At 39.9% G+C, this 17729-nt stretch overlaps 1 protein-coding gene across 1 annotated transcript in view; it reads right to left on the bottom strand.

Moving 5' to 3' along the window:
- Positions 1-17729, bottom strand: part of PCNX2 (pecanex 2) — a 161412-nt gene that overhangs the window by 77114 nt on the left and 66569 nt on the right. Inside the window, exons 16-20 of the mRNA XM_074168043.1 lie at positions 15676-15785; positions 13376-13472; positions 6714-6806; positions 6058-6208; positions 1307-1448 (exon numbers count right to left, since the gene is read on the bottom strand). Of these exons, the coding sequence (XP_074024144.1) occupies positions 1307-1448; positions 6058-6208; positions 6714-6806; positions 13376-13472; positions 15676-15785 (593 nt within the window). The remainder of the gene's footprint in view (positions 1-1306; positions 1449-6057; positions 6209-6713; positions 6807-13375; positions 13473-15675; positions 15786-17729) is intronic.

A 17729-nucleotide genomic window follows, 5' to 3' on the forward strand; every position in this document is an offset into this window, starting at 1 on the left:
GCAGATGTTCAGTCACATCTGCTAACCAGTGACAAATGACATTTTGACTACTTTTTCGTTCTCCCAGCCTTGCAGAACCAAATAGAGGGATGAATGTGAAATCAGTTTCACCCTGGACAATACACCTAAACTCCTGAAGGACCTTGGCCTTAGCATCTCCCAAGTGCTTGGGGTAAAAAGGTCATTGGGGAACTACACAGGCTATCTCTGAGGGACTGGCAAGAGTCTCTCTGGAAAAGTCGTTGTCTGGGAAGAATATGCAGAAAATTTGACTAACACCGTAGTCCTAGTTTCAGCCTCTAAAAGCAAGGACCACCTTTTCCTTATAATTGTGTAGTCCCTAAAGCTGTGTTGCTCTTCGAGAGAGAATAATAATAATAAAAAAATAAAATACTTTTTTTACAGCAAAGTTCCTTTATCTAATATTTAAAGTTAAGAATCTAAATTATTATTAATACTGAGGAATTCTAGCCACCCACCCTACCCCTGGCAGTTTTCCCTACTACTGGAACGTTCCTTCCTGAACACAGGCTGTTTCTTTGTTTTTATCATCTGCATCACTGTCATTCTGATAAAAAGACTGCAGAAACTCTGCTCACTGGGGATACTGCAGTCACTAAGCCTGCTGAATATCTGCAGTAGGCAAGTCACTGACCAAAATATTTACCATAAAAGGCTGTCTGCAAGGATCATACTGTGAGACCATGGATCAGCATCGCCAGTTCTGCTTAATATCAGAGACATCAGACTTTGGAAAAACTTGTGTCCCAGCCTTTCTCAAACTACGCTTAATGCAGGACTACCCACCATTCTACACTGTTAAATATTTTATTCAGTCTTGCCTTAAAAGACTTATGTGGTGAAGCTTCTGATAACTCCTTTGGGAGACTATACTGTAGTCTTACAAAATCCTCAGTTAGGAAATATTTCTTGATATCCAGCCTAGATTTCTCATTTTCATCTGATTAATTCTAGTTACCCCACCGTTTATGCCCATCAAACACCTGAAGCCTGGTATAGTGTGTCTGGCTTTTAATTGACATTTAGACATTCCATATATATCTATATATAGCTCTTTAATATTTTAATTTCTCTCTCTCACTGCAGTCATGTCTTACATGTGCTAAGGTAGTTTTGCTTTTTTCTTTTAGCAAAGCTAATGATTATTGTATACTGAACTAATAATGCATGAAAGCAGACTGTGACAAGCAAACAGACTTATTTAAGAAACAAATTTCATTTCTCAGCCTTTAGTCTAAAACCAAATATTTTACTAATCACATGCTTTGAGTTATAATCTACTTACTGTGTACCAAGCTTCTTGTATTTACTAATTGAGAAAGCATCAATGGTGAGGGCATTCAGTATTATAGCTGGATACAAAACATATTTCTCAAAGCACTGAAGCCACACATAGAGCCTTTCAAACCACATCAAATGAGCAGCATCTGAAATAGAAATTCAGATAACAGATAATTTCATCAAATTATCTGCATTTTCACTATTTCATTATCTTGCAATATCATAGAAGAAATGAGTTAGCTCACATTAATAAATATAATCAACCAAGTAATTTATGAAACAATGAAATTCATAATTCTTTTGCAATAGAGAAATAATTTTGTTCTCTGAATTTAGAGAGTATCTGTTCTGCTGCTTATAACTGCACTCATGAGAAACACTCAGAAACAACAGGAGATGGTACATGCTATATGGTAGATTCTACATAATCCAATTACTAGCCACTATATCAAATAGCACTTTTAGTGATGAAAAGACACTGGAGAGACCCTCTCCAGCTCTGGCACTGACCTAGTGGATGACCTAGGGAACTTCATTTGAACTCTGTGTCTGTCCTTCCCCGTCTTATTGTGGCAAAACACTGTTCATTAGACTGCAAAGTATCACTGACCTCACTGATAAATGAGACATCCTTTGAGATCTGAAGAATGAAGAATTAATAGGAGCTAGAAAGTGTCCTAGATGTTTCTCAGAACACCTAAACAGCCATTGTAAAAAGTATCTGCCAGGGTCACAACATTCACCAGCAAAGAATATCTTTTTTATTGCAGTAGACCTTTCTAACTAACATCACAGTGCTTAATACGAGTATTAAACAAGAACTGAATGCTCTGTGCAATTCAACTGCTGTAAGAACTTAGGTGAACTGAGTGCAGAAGCACCTGTGTATGGACAAAAATAACGTCTTTATTCTCAACTGAGCTCAGCTAGACAAGGTTATTGGAAAAACAGTGAACGCAAAAAGGCAGAACTTGGTATTGATTCAGAAATAACAATGCCAGCTACTCAATCTCCAATACTCTTTCCTGCAGAAATGAAAATAATTATATATACACAGCCCACCCTCCCACACACACCTTTTCAATGGCAGGCAAAGAAGACATGCTGAATCAACAGATTTGTATGTTCTACAGGCACAGTTATATATTCTATAGGCTTAAAGAGAAAGATCTAAGAGCAAGCCTTCCAAATTAGCTTTAAGTCATGCTTTGCTGCTATCTTAAGCTAAGGTAATGCTCTTGCAAAAATCTGCCTTCAGAAAATATGACCAACTTCTGTTTCTTGTTATAACGTAAAAATATTTCCTCCTCGTATTACCTTAAGGCCACCTCCTAGAAGTTCATACACACAGTGAAACGTCCATTTTGAAACCTAGCTGTTATTCTCCATTCCTCTCTCCTCCTCCTGAACTTAAAATTGCTCTCAGAGCTTGTCGTGGTTTAACCCCAGATGGCAGCTAGAAACACATAGGTGCTCATGCAGTGCTCCCCCTTTCCCCAGAAGGACAGGGAGAAGAGGGCGAAAAGAAGGGGAAAGGGAAAAAACAAAACAAAACAAAACCTTGTGGGTTGAGGTAAAGACAGTTTAATTGAACAATAACAGAAAAATAACAACAACAATAATGGTAAAAGAATATACAAGATAACATAATACAACACAAGTCACTCTCACTGCCCAATGAACTGGTTGCCCAGTGCCCGACCTGAGCAGCCATCGTGGATTACCACCCCCCAGCCAACCCCCATTTATATACTGAGCACAATGTCTGTTGTACAGAATATTCCGTTGCTCTGTCTATGCTCTTTCTCAGCTTCTATGGGAAAATGAAAAAAGTCCTTGAATAGTACAAATATCACTTAGCAACAACTAAAACAATATGCATTATTGACATTCCTTTCATACTAAATCTGAAACACAGCCATCACTAGAAAGAAAATTAACTGTATCCCAGCTGAAACCAGGAAAGAGCTCCATTCAAGAACTTCATCCAGCTGCCCAAATCTGAGCTCTGTGTAAGAACTCAAGCTTGAATAAAGAGATGTGCATACCAAGTAGACCAAAAAGAAGGCAGCTGCAGGAGCAGAGACATGCGTGTACAGACAATGCAGACAGAAAAAAAGAGTTCACATTCAGACAGGGCTAGGGAAAGATACAGGTGATTTGAAAATGGGTTACATGAATCTGTGGGGTATAAAAGCAGTTGTGGGGAGAAAAGAGAAGAAAAAAATAGTCTCTAGTGTTTCAGGGTTTCTTTCTCACTCAGTCCTGCACTACTTTCAACACATCTATTCTACCATAAGCTCACACATTTTGAACTCAGCCTTTCTTCCTGCAGTCAGGCAAAACAATGACAAGTAAGGAGTTATCTCATACGGGCATCATGAGAACTGGTCTGATAATTGCTATTCTGTGGAAGGTCGGAAAGTTTGAACAGCTCATCCAGAGTCTATGAAACAAAGCCAGGAATAACTTGTGGAATTGCCATTACTAGCCGCTCATCTAATTGCAAGCAATCATCTGTCTCCCCATAGCACTACACTTGTCAAAAATTAGGAAGCTGAAAATCAAATTCTATAAAAAAAAGCTCCCCAGACATCTTGTTTTGTGTACTTGCCCTTTGATTGTCCACACCTGACAAATACAGAATACTGTCCTTTTCCAAGTTTCTCTTTCTATACAAACAGGGAACCTTTAAGTTCGGCTCCTACATTTTTCTTAAAGGGTAAAAGAAAGAAGACAGTCTGTCAGACGTATCTATCAAAGGGATTACACCACTTCTTCCTCAGCCTGTCTCATCTCAGAACATAATAAAAAGCCTCTGCAGCAGCCTAAGGGACTGAAATACAAATATTGGGGTTTTTACTCATGTTTTCTAATACAGCAGATACATTGCAATAATACTTGAGCCCCAAAGTGTGGAAATGGACCACATATAAAATGAGGACTGCAAAAGAAGGAAAAAAAGAGCCTGTTGCCTGCAGCAGGTAGCATGGGAAATGCAGCTGATTGCAAAGCAGAAAGAAACCCATCTGTGGAGATCAGTCTGGCAGATCTCTCCCCTCAACCTTTTCAAAAGCTGAGTCATTGCATTTAGGAAAACAATGTTTTCTGACAAATGAAGACAGACTTAATCAGGACAAGCGAAAGAAATGCTACAGTAGTCTTTTATGACTAAGTGATGTAACAAACAATAAAACTTGGGTCTTCATCAGAATTACTGATTATCAGGGAGAGGAAACCCTGAACAGTGTGTTCAGTTGGGCATGATCCTTAATGAGATTTATATTTCTACTACACTTGGTGTATTGCAGTAAAAGTTAAAAGACAACCTTCAATCAAGTCTCTTTGGTACTTTTTTTCATACCAAAGCCTGGTTTGGAAAGTAATCATTTTGAAAGACATGATTTTTTTTAAAAAAAGATTTAAATCCTTAATGCATGGTTTTGCAGAAAGTGATCGGAATTCTTTTGTTGTCTAGTTGAAGAACAGACTAAAGTCCCTCAGCAGACTGTGTTCTGACAAGGCTGTCTTCAAACACCTCAGGAACATATATTGAGAATGATTAAGGCACAGGATCCATCAAAAAATGACAAGCAAGCTTTTGGTTGGTAGCAAAGGCAAGATGAGAGCTGGGGGGGGCGGAAAGCTGTGCTTCTCAAAGTACACTGTCTGCTTGCTGAAATAAGTGTATCAGAAGAGGAAATCAGACCTCGACACACTAAAATATTTACTGATACTTGCATGTATCAGGGCACTACCTGCTGAAGCCAACAGACATTAGAAAGAACAAATCTTCAAAATTTCAGTTCCTTTCAATTTTAATGTTTCTCTAAAAGTGTTATGATGGAAATCAAAACTTTAAGTTGTACTACCCATGCTGTTCAAATGATATATAGTTATATGTCAGAAAGTAGAAAAAATTCTGTCTCAATTTCATCAATCATTTAAGTTTTTAAATTATATAAAACGCCAATGTATTAAGCATGAGCTATAACACATCAAGCAACACAGCAAGTAACAGTACTGTAATGTAAAAGCAAAAGGCAGATGAGAAGATGGTTTGTGAAAGGCCACTTAGGGCCAGTAAGATGATTAAGGGACAGGAGCATTTAACATAGGAGGAGAGGCTGAGAGAGCTGAGATAGCTTTAGCCTTGAGAAGAAAAGGCTCGGGGACATCTTATTAATGCCTGATTGGGGGCAATTTTGGTGTATAAATACCTGATGTGGAGGATAAAGTTGATGGAGCCAGACTGCTCTCAATAGTGCCCAGTGACAGGACAAAAGGAAATGGCACAAACTGAAATTCCATTTCGGCATAAGAAAAAAACCCAAAACAAAACAACCTTTCTTACTGTAAGGATGATCGAATGCTAGAACGGGTTGTGCAGAAAGGTTGTGGAGTCTCCATGCTTGAAGATACTCAAAACTGGACACAGGCCTGAGCAACTTGCTCTAGCTGACCCTGCTCTCAGCAGGGCACACACTCCAGAGGTGCCTGAGCGGCCTCAGCCCTTCTGTGCTGTGGTCTCAGAAGATGACTTCTACAGGTTCACAGATTTGCTGTTGATTGGGTAGCGGGAGGGTAGGGGAAATGGAATTGATGGGCTATGCATGCTATTCAAAACAAGAAAATGTAAAGCATAATTTATTCTCCCTCCTCTGTTACTTCTGAATTGGTGGTTGTTTTTTTTTTTTAAAAAAACTGAGACAAGCTGCAAGTCATCCATTGTTTAGAAAAGATTTTATTACAAACCTCTCACTTCCCGTTGCTGGTGCTCTTTGCTTTTAAGTATGGGGTGGGAGATCCACAGCCAGGGGTGATGCTTGCGAAGCTGAGGAAGTACGTAATGTGTTACAAATCCCACAGTCCATGCTAAAGCAAACAGGACAATGCTGAGAAATGGCTGGGCCAAAAGAGAAAAAAACAAAACACAGTTATGATTTGCAAACAACATCTTTATATAAAACCTTTTTTTAACAGTTCCTATAATTGTATTTTTGTGCAATTAATTTTTATTCCTATATTCAAACTCTGACTCCACAGGTGGATATGGAATTTGAAATATGTATTTTGTACACACAATTTTTTCCTCCCTAATTGCAGGGAAAAGGGCAAGTGATCAGGCTTACTCATTCTGTCCCCCAGGTTCCACATCAGAGCACTGCAGATATGCAGAGGCTTAAGGAAAGAGATGTCATGTAAGTAACACAAAAATAAATCAAATATCCATAAACTAACTGCCTTGCACATTAGAAAAAAAATGTTATCATGACCAGTAAGTACATTTTCACTAAGTTCTCTCCCCACAATCTCTGTTCTTTCCAGTTAAAGTACCCTCTGGTTTTGCAAAAAAAGAGGTAATACCTTAGGGGAGCAAAAAAAGGGGGAAAAAAAGGACAGATACACACCCTTAATGACAGAAATACAGTACTGGCACTGACAGCAAATGACAGAACAGCAGCCGCTGTGCAGACAATGAGATCCGATTTCAAGATTTCTTTCTGTGAAAATAATTATTTTATACAAAATTAGCGAGCCAATACTATTCTAACCAAAGTAAACAACTCTGTTCTCAATTATTCGCAGTCTGCATTGTGATAAGGCTAATCAGCACTCCCTGATACAGAAGTATTTTCTCCACTCTGCTTTGCAAAATTATTTCTTCATACTCCAGGTTTGTCAAAGTAATCACATTTAAATTCATCATGCCTAATTTTAAATATATTTTTAAATAACGTAGTTTTAAGATCGGAGAAATGAAAGCAATACATTTCCATACTAAGTCTGATTCTGTTTAAGGAATATAACTTTTTTACATTTTGACTTTTTTTTATTTTTGGGAATCAAAATCCTGGTTCCGTTTCCTATTTGCAAGCATTAAGATTTCTTCACATTCACCTTCTCTTGCATTACTGAAATTACTTGTGCTTTTCTGTAATGTCTTCAGAGACACGAAGTTAATACATTTATTATATTCTTAAGCGACATATCCCATTCTCTCATTTTCTGTATCCGAAGCCAAATTTCAGCAAGATTTTATGGGTTTCAGACAAGGCCTTTTTCCAGTGTCAGTGAATGATAATGAAAGGACATATCTGCCTTTATAAAGATCTATAACCAGGGTAGGAGTAATTTTGTTTCTAAATATTAGAAAATATCACTGTCTTTCCAGCCCGTTTTTCTTGTGATTAAAATGTCATTCTCAGTAAACAAACAAACAAGATAGCTTGCGAGCTGTGTGATCTTTGAATTGTACTTCGGAGGTCACCCAAACGTCTTTGTGAATAAATGAAAATCTTATCTTAGATTTATGAGAGGGGCATTTGAGTTCAGCACTCAATACTGCCGCTAAGTTATCAAATGAGTAACTATTTGTAGCTCTTGGTTTAGAAACTCACTTATGCTTTAATTCAAAGGTATCTAGAAACAACATGTGAAATGCACCACTTTTGTTGGAATTAGAAGCTCATCCAATTTTCTGGTGCTGCAATCTAGGTGGTCTTCATATACCTCAGAGAAAAAGAAAGAAAACTAAAATAATGATGGGATAGCAAACCTATGAATAAGGGAGATAAAAAGAAAGGAGAACAAGTGAACAACAGAAGGGTTGCAAATTACAGGGGAAACCGGTAGCAACCGCTATACTTAGGCTGCCTATCACTCCCTGTTATGAAAGATGCTTCTTAGTAAAAGGTCACAAGCATCAGCACTTCCACTTACTGCAGCAGGCCTTTGAAATTCAGTAGGACTAAAAAGCCTTCAGGCTCAAGAAGTACTTTTGCTTTGTCCCAGGAAACTCTAATCCGGTTTAGCTGAATTCTTGAGGTGAATTCACCACCATCCTTCCCTTTCCCAGGCTGCTCAGGAGCACGTACCTCCAAAAGCACAGCGCTCCCTCCCCTCAGAGAGCTGTGCCCTCTCCAGACCGCCCCATACTCCACATGGACTATAGCTGGGAAAGTGCAGGAGCAGAGTTACGTCTTCCTAACTCTTTCTGACCATCTTTTTAAAACATAGCCTTGCTGGTCATGCTCCTTGCTTCATGGTCATTGTATGCAACAGGAGAACCACAACACGAGGAACCTCACAGGAAAAGCCTTCTCTTCCCTGAAAAAACCTTTGATTCCTGCCTGTTCCCACAGGTCCTCTCTGTTCGGTTCAGAGGTTCAGACCGTCTTTCACTAGCAAGCTGTGTATCCATTTCTAGTATGTGGAGCAGTACTGAAAAATCGTGATCAAAACCCTGATAAAGATGGATAAGGGAATTATTACCAATGCATGTAATGGAAATATATTTTTTTAACATTTCCAATTTTTTTTTCTTAAAAGATGTTGCATACAAAATCTAAGTAAAGTAGCAGTATCTAGCTTGTAAAATTCAGCATCCAAGAAAGCTAAGCAGTGCTGGATTTATGTGGCAGTACTTCAGCCCTGTTGTGAATACCTATTATGAAAAGTCTTGATCAAGTACCACTTTCTGCGCAGCTGAATCCAGCTCCTCAATAATCTAAAACAAGCTTGTAAGATCAAAAACACACCCTTATCATATTTTCAAGCTCTTCTGTACAAACAGAAAGGATTACTATTAAAATGATTTACTTCTCTCAAAATCGGGTGACTGAAGAAGCTGCCATTTTAAGAACTACAAAAAATATTAAGAATTCAGTTGTAAAATCAGCAGAGGTGATAATAATGGACATTTTGGGAAAAGGTGGCATCCTAACTTTCCATTCTGTACCAGGTCAAAAGACTACATTCAAAAGAGAATGTATTACACAGATTATATTGCACAGGATTGGTATTTCCCACCTTTCCCATCTTTGAGCATTCTTTTTAGGGTGCTCTCGCTGCTTTTGACACAGTAACAATTAACACATACAGGAAGAGGCCTATGTTTTTAAAGCGATAATTATTACTCAGGTATTTAAACCCAAATTTGACAATTGCATTCCAACTCTGGAAACATCTGAAGTGTTTAAAGCATCATATACACCCAGGCTTGCCCTTTTGGCCTTGTATTGAACTACTTCAAAATGTAAATCTAACTGCTGAGCTGCTGACTTGCACAACGGTCCCCACAGGAGCTCCTTCTTGATGTGGCAGACACATTCAAACTTCTCACAACATTCAGGGGTTTTTCCTTCTGAAACAAAGCTAAGCAGCAGTGCTTTTGTTTCGTGTCATGGCTCCCAGGAAATGGCTGACCCTGGGAAGTTATCTCTCTGAGGGGATGAGGGGCATTCAGAGCTACCTTCCAGGAAAAAACCTTGGGCATCCACCCACAGGCTGCTGTGGGTGGATCTGTGGCTTCCACCCTTCCTGCTGAAGGCAGGTAGCTCCTGCAAAGCCCGTGCCTACCTTGGACGCAACTCTGTTCCCCATCCTGCATTTAGACCCAACTGTCTTCCATTCACAAGGCCAAGCACTTATGAACTGAATGTTGAATAGCCCTACGATGTGATGCTTGAGTCCTTCATTGGTCCAGTGTGGAAAAGTTAAGCTCTGATCAAAGTTAAAATCTCTGCAGTGAGAGATAATCACTGATACAGTTTGGGCTGAAAGCAGATGTTCTTTTTTCTCCATTTTACACTCAAGGGAGAAAGAAACCCCAAACCAACATCACTACATTTGATGCCTCAGAGATTTTACAAGCAGAACATACTATAGTGGCCCCTTTTTTATTATTATTTTCAATTATGTTTTTGGAGCTTTGTACAAATCCTTTTACTAGCTATCTAAATGTTTGTATTAAAGGCCAGGAAGGAAGCTGAGTTTGAATGTAACACATTAGCACCCTCAGGCCACTGGTTAATCTAGTAATCAGCCATGTGGATGCCTATAGAAATTAATTATAATGGTAGGAAGCTCCATTCTCAAAGTTGAATGGTCAATTAGCCATCACAGCTGCTTTATAATTCAGGCTTCCAAAGCTGGCAATTCTTACACAGCTATTCAAGCAAATGAAAATAGTAAAGGTCACGTAACTAAACATTAGAGATGCTGTATTTATTATTCCTAACGTCAGTGCAGAGCCACTACAGAATACAACACATTAATTTTCAATATTAACCTTGTTTGCTTTCAGCTCCTTGAGGAGGTGATTTGGTTCTGTACGCCTCAGGATTTCTGCTTAAAATGGATCTTATTTAAATGGCATGTTATGTAGACCATACTTCTGTATAAAGACCAGGGCAAGGTTGCTTGTTGTGTTGCATCCTGCTATCTCTTGCCACTAGCAGAGTATTTGGAACATGCTCCTTAAAAAGGACCACTCCAAGAAGAAAAAACTAACAACCACCATGAAGTCTCCTTCAAATACCGACATACTGTTTCACCCAGTTTCTGAACTGTTTGAAGATCCCCTTGCACAGGTTCTGGAAGCTAAACACAATTGCTGTTGCTGAAGCAAATAAGCAGAGACTGTGCCTTGATTGTGCTCCTCAAACTTGAGGCACGTGCATTTTCTCCCGTCTCAGTTCTTCCCTACTTGCTCTGTTAGCACTGCACTGTGAGATAGCAGCGGGAGTCTCCTGGCAAACTGGTTAGTGTTTAATTGAGACAGAGGTACCAGATAACATCGGGGTTAGACAAAGCCTTCATTAATCGGGAATTGCCCTCTCTTGCTTCAAGAGATCTCCCAGCGTGGGAGAATTATCACTGCTAATTGACATTGTAAGCAAATACATTTGCTTACAGTTTTTATACAGATTGAGGGAAGACTGGACAGGGGAAAAAAAAAAAAAAAGGGCAAAAAGGCGAAGAACTAGCAAGCTCCAGCAACACTGAACGAAAGCAGCTTCTGTCTAAAAGCAGCAGCAGTATGGAGTATCAAATGTACAGAGCAGAAAAGCACCAATCCCCAAACCAGGTACATCCTGTAGAGCAAAAGGTGCCAGGAATCCCATTTAATTAAATGCAAAAAACCACTGGCAAAACATGACAAGAATGGGATATGGTGAAGAACTGAAGCCCGGTGTCTGGTCAGTCCCACTGCAGTCCTCCCTGTGCTTCTGCATCTTCCGCCCCAGTGGCTCAAGGACCCAAGCACAGTTGAACCACATGGTAATTGTGTTAGTATAAGCCATCAGATCCCTGCCCATGTTACTGACACAAAACTAGGTCGACAGTCTGCAGCATGACTCTGTTTTGAAAATACACCCAGGACCTTAGGTGCTAATTCGTTGATTCTTTTGTTGGTTTGTTTTGTTGTTGTTTTCAATATATTGAAGCCTTGCTCAAGGTTTCCCTCTGCACTATGAAATAACACTAGATAAGCGGACAGCCACGGTAACTGCTTCAGTTCCCTGGCAGGGCTCCATCTGGTGAACAGATGAGATCAGACTCTGTGCTGCTCCAAGAAGGGCACTATCAAAGATACAAGTGGGATACAAATATGGGGGAACAAGAAGCTTTCCATTACATCTGCCATGCAGTACCCATGTATAACAACGGACTGACAATGAACAGTGGCAATAACCCACACACCAGAAATACCACAGGAATATAGCAAAACTTTAACATAAATACTACATTTTTTACTCTGCTACTAGCTGGACATTCATACTGCAGTGTGACCCTGTTGCAAACAGGTTAGTTTGCAAGAAACTGTAGCTCAATACAAGCAATCAGAAATAGACGTATCACTTAATCTTACGCAGGCCTTATAGAGTAAGCAGTTTAAAATAACATCACACATGCTAGAAAATAACAAGCTAAACAGCAGCTTAGCAAAGAACAGTAGAAAAGTGTGGGATCAAATAATGTGCTGAATGTAGGCTGTGTAACACCTTATAAAATGCCCAGGAAATATGATACAAGATGTACAGGAGAGATGCATCCCTCCGAAGGGACATCTGGAGGCCAGGCCAGCTACCGCACTAGCAACCTGTACCACTAGGCACTACAGACTCTCAGGTCATGTCTAAGGGTCAAAAAAAGGCAGTCTGTCTTCCAGGCACTCTGAACGCTCCTTGCTCCTGCAAGCATTCAGGAATTTCGGAATAATTGCCCAGATTGCAAATGCTTAGAGGGAGCTGTTAGGGATGTGGTCAGGAAGAAGGGATATGACAGGGAAGCAGGAAAGGAAGCAGGACAGGTCAGGACTCTAAGAAATGTCAAATACCCCTTAAAACTTCTGGAAACTTGACAATCTTCCCACATGAACTCTTTATAAAATCAAGCTCCCCTGGCTAACAGTTAGTGAGGTTTTTTTAATATAAAAAGACACAAAAAAGGAGGATGGGTCACTTTGGATATTTAAGCTGAAGTGGGAAACAAGCTGACACAAACTTAGAGCTATGTGCCAGACAGTAGGAAATAACCAGTCTGCCAAGCAAAGAAGAGAGAACAAGACAGCAATGCTTGGCACCAGACATGTACCTCCCTCTCTCATATTAGTCAAGTTTCACACACTTCTTCCATCTCTAGGTACCAAGCCTGGTCTGTGATCTGTCTGGCTTGGCTGGGGTGGAGGGCATACAGTCAAGAATACCTCCTGGTACAGAAAAAGGCAGTCCTGAAAACCAAGTCAACTCCTAGCCCTAGAAAAAGAATGAATAAGGGCTTAATTCATTAATTAATTCATTAATGTGGACCAAATCCTGTCCCCCCAATGTAAACAGGGAGTTTGCCAGGACTGCTGACCTTTTTGAACACTTGTTGAACAATCCAGTCTGCCTTGTACACATTGCCAGGCTGTAACTCTGTGCAGAGAACCTGCACTAGCTCTCCGAGTACCAGAATGAGATGCCTCATTCCCCAAGCTCTGAGAGTGCATTTCCCATCAATTAGATTAAGGAATCAATGTTTCTGAGTACTTCAAAGGAATCCTTCTGAAAGGAAAACTGCAAAATCCCCCTTCTGCCCTCCTCACTGGAAAGAAGATCTAGAAGAACTTCTTTCAGTTTCCATCTGTGGATTTAAAGGAACAAGATAGAGATCCTCCCATTTTCTCTGCTTTTAGTAACTTAAATATTTAAATTACTAAATGAGAGTATTTAAGAGGTTCTTCAGCAGGGAAAATTGATGGAAAAGAGCTTTGAACAGAAAGGAATGAAAGAAAAGGTCTTACCACAGATTCTCTCATCTTTTCTGGTAGTGGATCTGCTGATGAATCTTCAAACTGTTGACGTAGAAAGTGAGGAACATATTTGCACTGAATAAGGGATCTGTTAAAAAAAAATCCTAGTTAGGGTACTTCTGAACTTGTCTAACACATGAATATTCCTGCGTGAGAGAGGAGGAGAAACAAACAGCCTCAGATCTCCTTCCTCATGTATGCAGTAGTTATCTTATCTGTGTACGGTTGGAGACTGGCACAAACCAGCTCTATCTGTGATCAGGGTAGAACTTCTTCATCAAAATGTTAAGGAGTCTCAGCAGTCCAATCAACGTGACTCAGTCATTTAGAGGGATCAGCAGAGAGGGTACTGTTCCATTCATGCCCTTTATTAATGTTTCAGCTAAGCTGAAACCAATATGGAAGCTGTTTAGATGCACATTAGAAAGGCCAAAGAAGCTATTTCTGTATAGATTGTATATTAATTCTCAGTTCAAGATTTATGTGCTACCTCCTCCTCCATCTTGAAGTTTATGCCACAGGCTATCCCTTAAATACTGTTTCCAATCTCCTTAACATCCTTTAATTAAGCTCAGAGCTGTTTAAAAAAAATCTTAAACCTTTTTTTTAAGGATTATACGTTTTTATCATGATTGCACAATAAACATTTGATTTTGTTGTACACATTCTGAATCTTAAGATATTTAACAACTATTTCAGCTGCTGAAGATTTGATTAAGAATCTTATGAAGTCAGTAGCTAGACTTAAAAGTGAAAATGGATTTAATGGTTTAATGTTATTTCCTTAAAACACAAGTTTTAAAGAAAGACAAATTTCTGTTTTATTGAAGAAGTTAATGAACTGGTGTGTCCTTCCTGGGGAGTGGGAGAGAAGAATACATTTAAATTACTTCAAAATTGAAAGAGCTCATGCTTCCATACTGATTTGCTGTTTACCTGTGTAGATTTTACTCCAAGGCTAAACAAATCTCCCTAATACAGCACACAGCTTCACTTCCTTCCATACCCAAGTTCCATACTGTAACGGTCCTGGAACTACACACTAGCTACACAAAATGTGATCCAGGTCTAATTGACATCAGTGCCAGACACAGTAGCCTTTGGATAAAGTTAAAGGCAATAGGTATAAGCAGTTCTTGTTGCTTTGTCACATCAGAACCTAGTAACATATAAGTATCAGATTCCCTGAATCTTCCAGATGATAAAGAGGGAATTTCTCAGCTCTTCAAAAAGATTTGCTGGGATGCCAATTTTCTACTAGTGCCCTATACCTTTTCGTTCCTCATCAGAATTCTTCTCCTTTTCTCAAGTTTCTCTCCTCAAATATAATCTTGAATGGCCTAAAATGCCCTCCACTTTCCCCTGCTCTCTCATTACAGGACTGTGCGTCCAACCACCCTGACTTACCACATGCCTACTACAATCTTCATACACTAAAGAGCTCACCTCAAGACACACACAAGACACCTCATGAATCAAAAGGAGAACCCAGGGGGTTTCTTCACAGGCCCTCTGCACTATCCTAGGGTAGGACTGAGCTGTCTGTGAAGCATAATCCCAGATGGCATGGTGTGCATGGCTGCAGAAAACCTGTTTGCTTGCTTAATCCCAGCTGCTTGTGGGTCACCAACAGCCCCCTGGACAGCCATATAGCACAGTTCCCACACATGAAAACTCGTGTCTGTTGCCCCGGAGCTATGGATCTACGTGTGTCTTTCACATCACCTCATCCTACAGATCACAATGTTGGGGACTTCTCCCCTGGATCTCCCTTGTCCTCAATGGCAGCTCTTAATACACACTACCTTTCCTCAGCTACCTTTAGCAGATTATGTCAGAGCAGAAAAGGAAGGAGTTAATCTCAGAGTGGCATAGCCTACTGACAGTGACCCTCCGCAAGAGCTGGAATTGAGCCATCTTCCCAGTACATCAAATTTTCTTTCTTCTTGCCATGGTGCTACCCAATGCACGTTCTGCAACTCCAGTAGCCTGAGAGCCCCCTCAACTAAATCACTATCCTCCAACATGGCAAGTGCACAATTTCCCAGAGGGTGAAATCTGCTTCACAGAATTTGGATAGTGTTGTTTAAAGACCACCAGCCTTACTGGTAATCTGACTGCAGCACTTCATTTATTTACAGGACTGATACCAACCAGGCAGACACGGGCGATGAACTTCCACCTCATCACAGTACTTTCGTGAGGCAGTCCGTGTGGTTCTGAAACCCGGGCATCATTTTGGTTGTGTGCCGTACACAGTAATCAATAAATAAGATATGCAGGCAACTTACATCAGTACAGATGGGTCACTGCTTTGTCTGCTGAGGTGATAAGACAGTGCAACTAGCAGACCACAGAAAGCAGAGAACAGTGCTGGAATGTGTTGTGCATCCCAGGGTTCCTGAACAGGAGGACAGAAAGCAGAGTATTTGTAAGTTAGGAATGCAGAACTTAATTTTCTTATTTTTCTTTTTTTCTTTTTCTTCTTTTTTTTTTTTTAAAGTAGGCTAAGCTATACATGCGGTGTTTAATGCACAGCATCTAGATTTGTACACCATCTACCAAGGACTGAAAAACATTATCATATCAAAGTCTATTATTGTGAAAAAGACTGAGATGAGAAGCATGTTTTGTGATCGTATTATGCAATTCCTCTACAATCAGCAATTAGCTAGGAAACCACATGAAAGGCAGGTTTTCTTTCCTCTTTAATGAAACACTAGAGGCAAATTCTCATTAAAACGAGATGCAAGTGAAACGAACTGCACTGTATTTGTCTAAACTCTACATTGATATGTAGTTACTTGACCTGTGGCCAGACTGCATCCAACAAATGCCAAGGTCACCTAAACCAGGCAGCGGGGTACAGTTCTGGTACCTCACTCTGAAATCTTTCTGCTGCTTTGCACATTACATCCAGGCCCTGCCTGGATGATAACACAGTGGAGAAGAAGAGCTCTCACCACTGTACATGACATCACCAAGCAGGGGAAGAAGAGACTTCACACACTCGCCAGCACACTCTGGGCATAACCAAGACAAGAAACTGTCTCTGGGTGACTTAAACAGCTAAAATTGGCTAGAAATTATAAGATAAAGAACATGAGGCTTAAGGAAGTTGTGGATGCCCCATCCTTGGAAGTGTTCAAGGCCAGGTTGGATGGGGCTTTAAGCAACCTGGTCTAGTGGGAGGTGTCCCTGGCCACAGCAGCGGAGTTGGAACAAAATGATCTTTAAGGTCCCTTCTAACTTTAACCATTCTATGATTCTATGAACACTTATTGAGAGCAGTTTCATCTATGGGTTCCTCAGCTACAAATTAGGGATCCTAAGACAGACTTGGGAGTCCTGACTGTAAAAGGACGTGCATTTTGGCTGTGAAGGACAGAGAAACTAAGTGGATCAGACCCGTAGCCGTTTCTCTTATTAGGCTTGTTTGATGCCTCCACACAACTTCTATCTGATCAAGTGAATGTGAGGTTAACAGATCCTGACATCAGAGCACTTTCTGGGTAGATTTTGAGACAATACTTGTAGGACCTGTGAAACTTTAAGCCTTGTTCAGCTTGTACGAACAAAACATCTTCTGCAGTATGTCTTTCACTTGAAAAACTTGACAACTTGTACAGGATCAGTATTTTCACAGAGTAACATGGTTTTATTCACCTTATTTTGCCCAGGGATATGCATTATTTCTTAGCAAAGCTGATTCACATTAAGAAAGAATCCATTTCTTTCAGGGGCACTGAATACCTGGGTAAGACAAACTACCTGCTGCAACATGAGGTTTCTTTGGAATTTAACAATGAAATTTCCATTATCCTAAGAACTGGTATCACAGAAGTGAAATTTTAATTCCAAGAATCACCTTCCCCTAAATCATACTACTGAACATCACAAAGATGAAAGAAAGAAGCATCTAGTTCTATCAAAAAATCCTACTTAAAACAGTCATTACAAACAAGAGAGAGTTACACAGTATTACTGGAAGAATCCAGCACCATTTGTTTGACAAGTTAAACTTTGCCATCCAAATCCACTTTTCATTTCGTTGTTTCCAGTTTCAGGGCCAAATATATTTTGGGTTAACTTTTCCCTTGCTTAATCTTAGGTAAGAAATTCATATTCTTCAAAACACTGAAGAAAACTAACTGAAGTCAAAATGTTTTGAAAATGGCTGAATCACAGCCCATTCAAATATCCACAGCATTTCCAGGGCAATACAACTGTACACAGATCCACCCAGCAGCTTCTAGTGCATGGCTGCCCCTTCGCCCTGCAACTTATTTCAATAGCAAAATACTGTAAAAAGCCCAGAAATATTCCTGGGTAACGAAATGTATCA

Source organism: Numenius arquata, chromosome 2, assembly GCF_964106895.1.
Source record: "Numenius arquata chromosome 2, bNumArq3.hap1.1, whole genome shotgun sequence".
NCBI classification, from domain to species: domain Eukaryota; kingdom Metazoa; phylum Chordata; class Aves; order Charadriiformes; family Scolopacidae; genus Numenius; species Numenius arquata.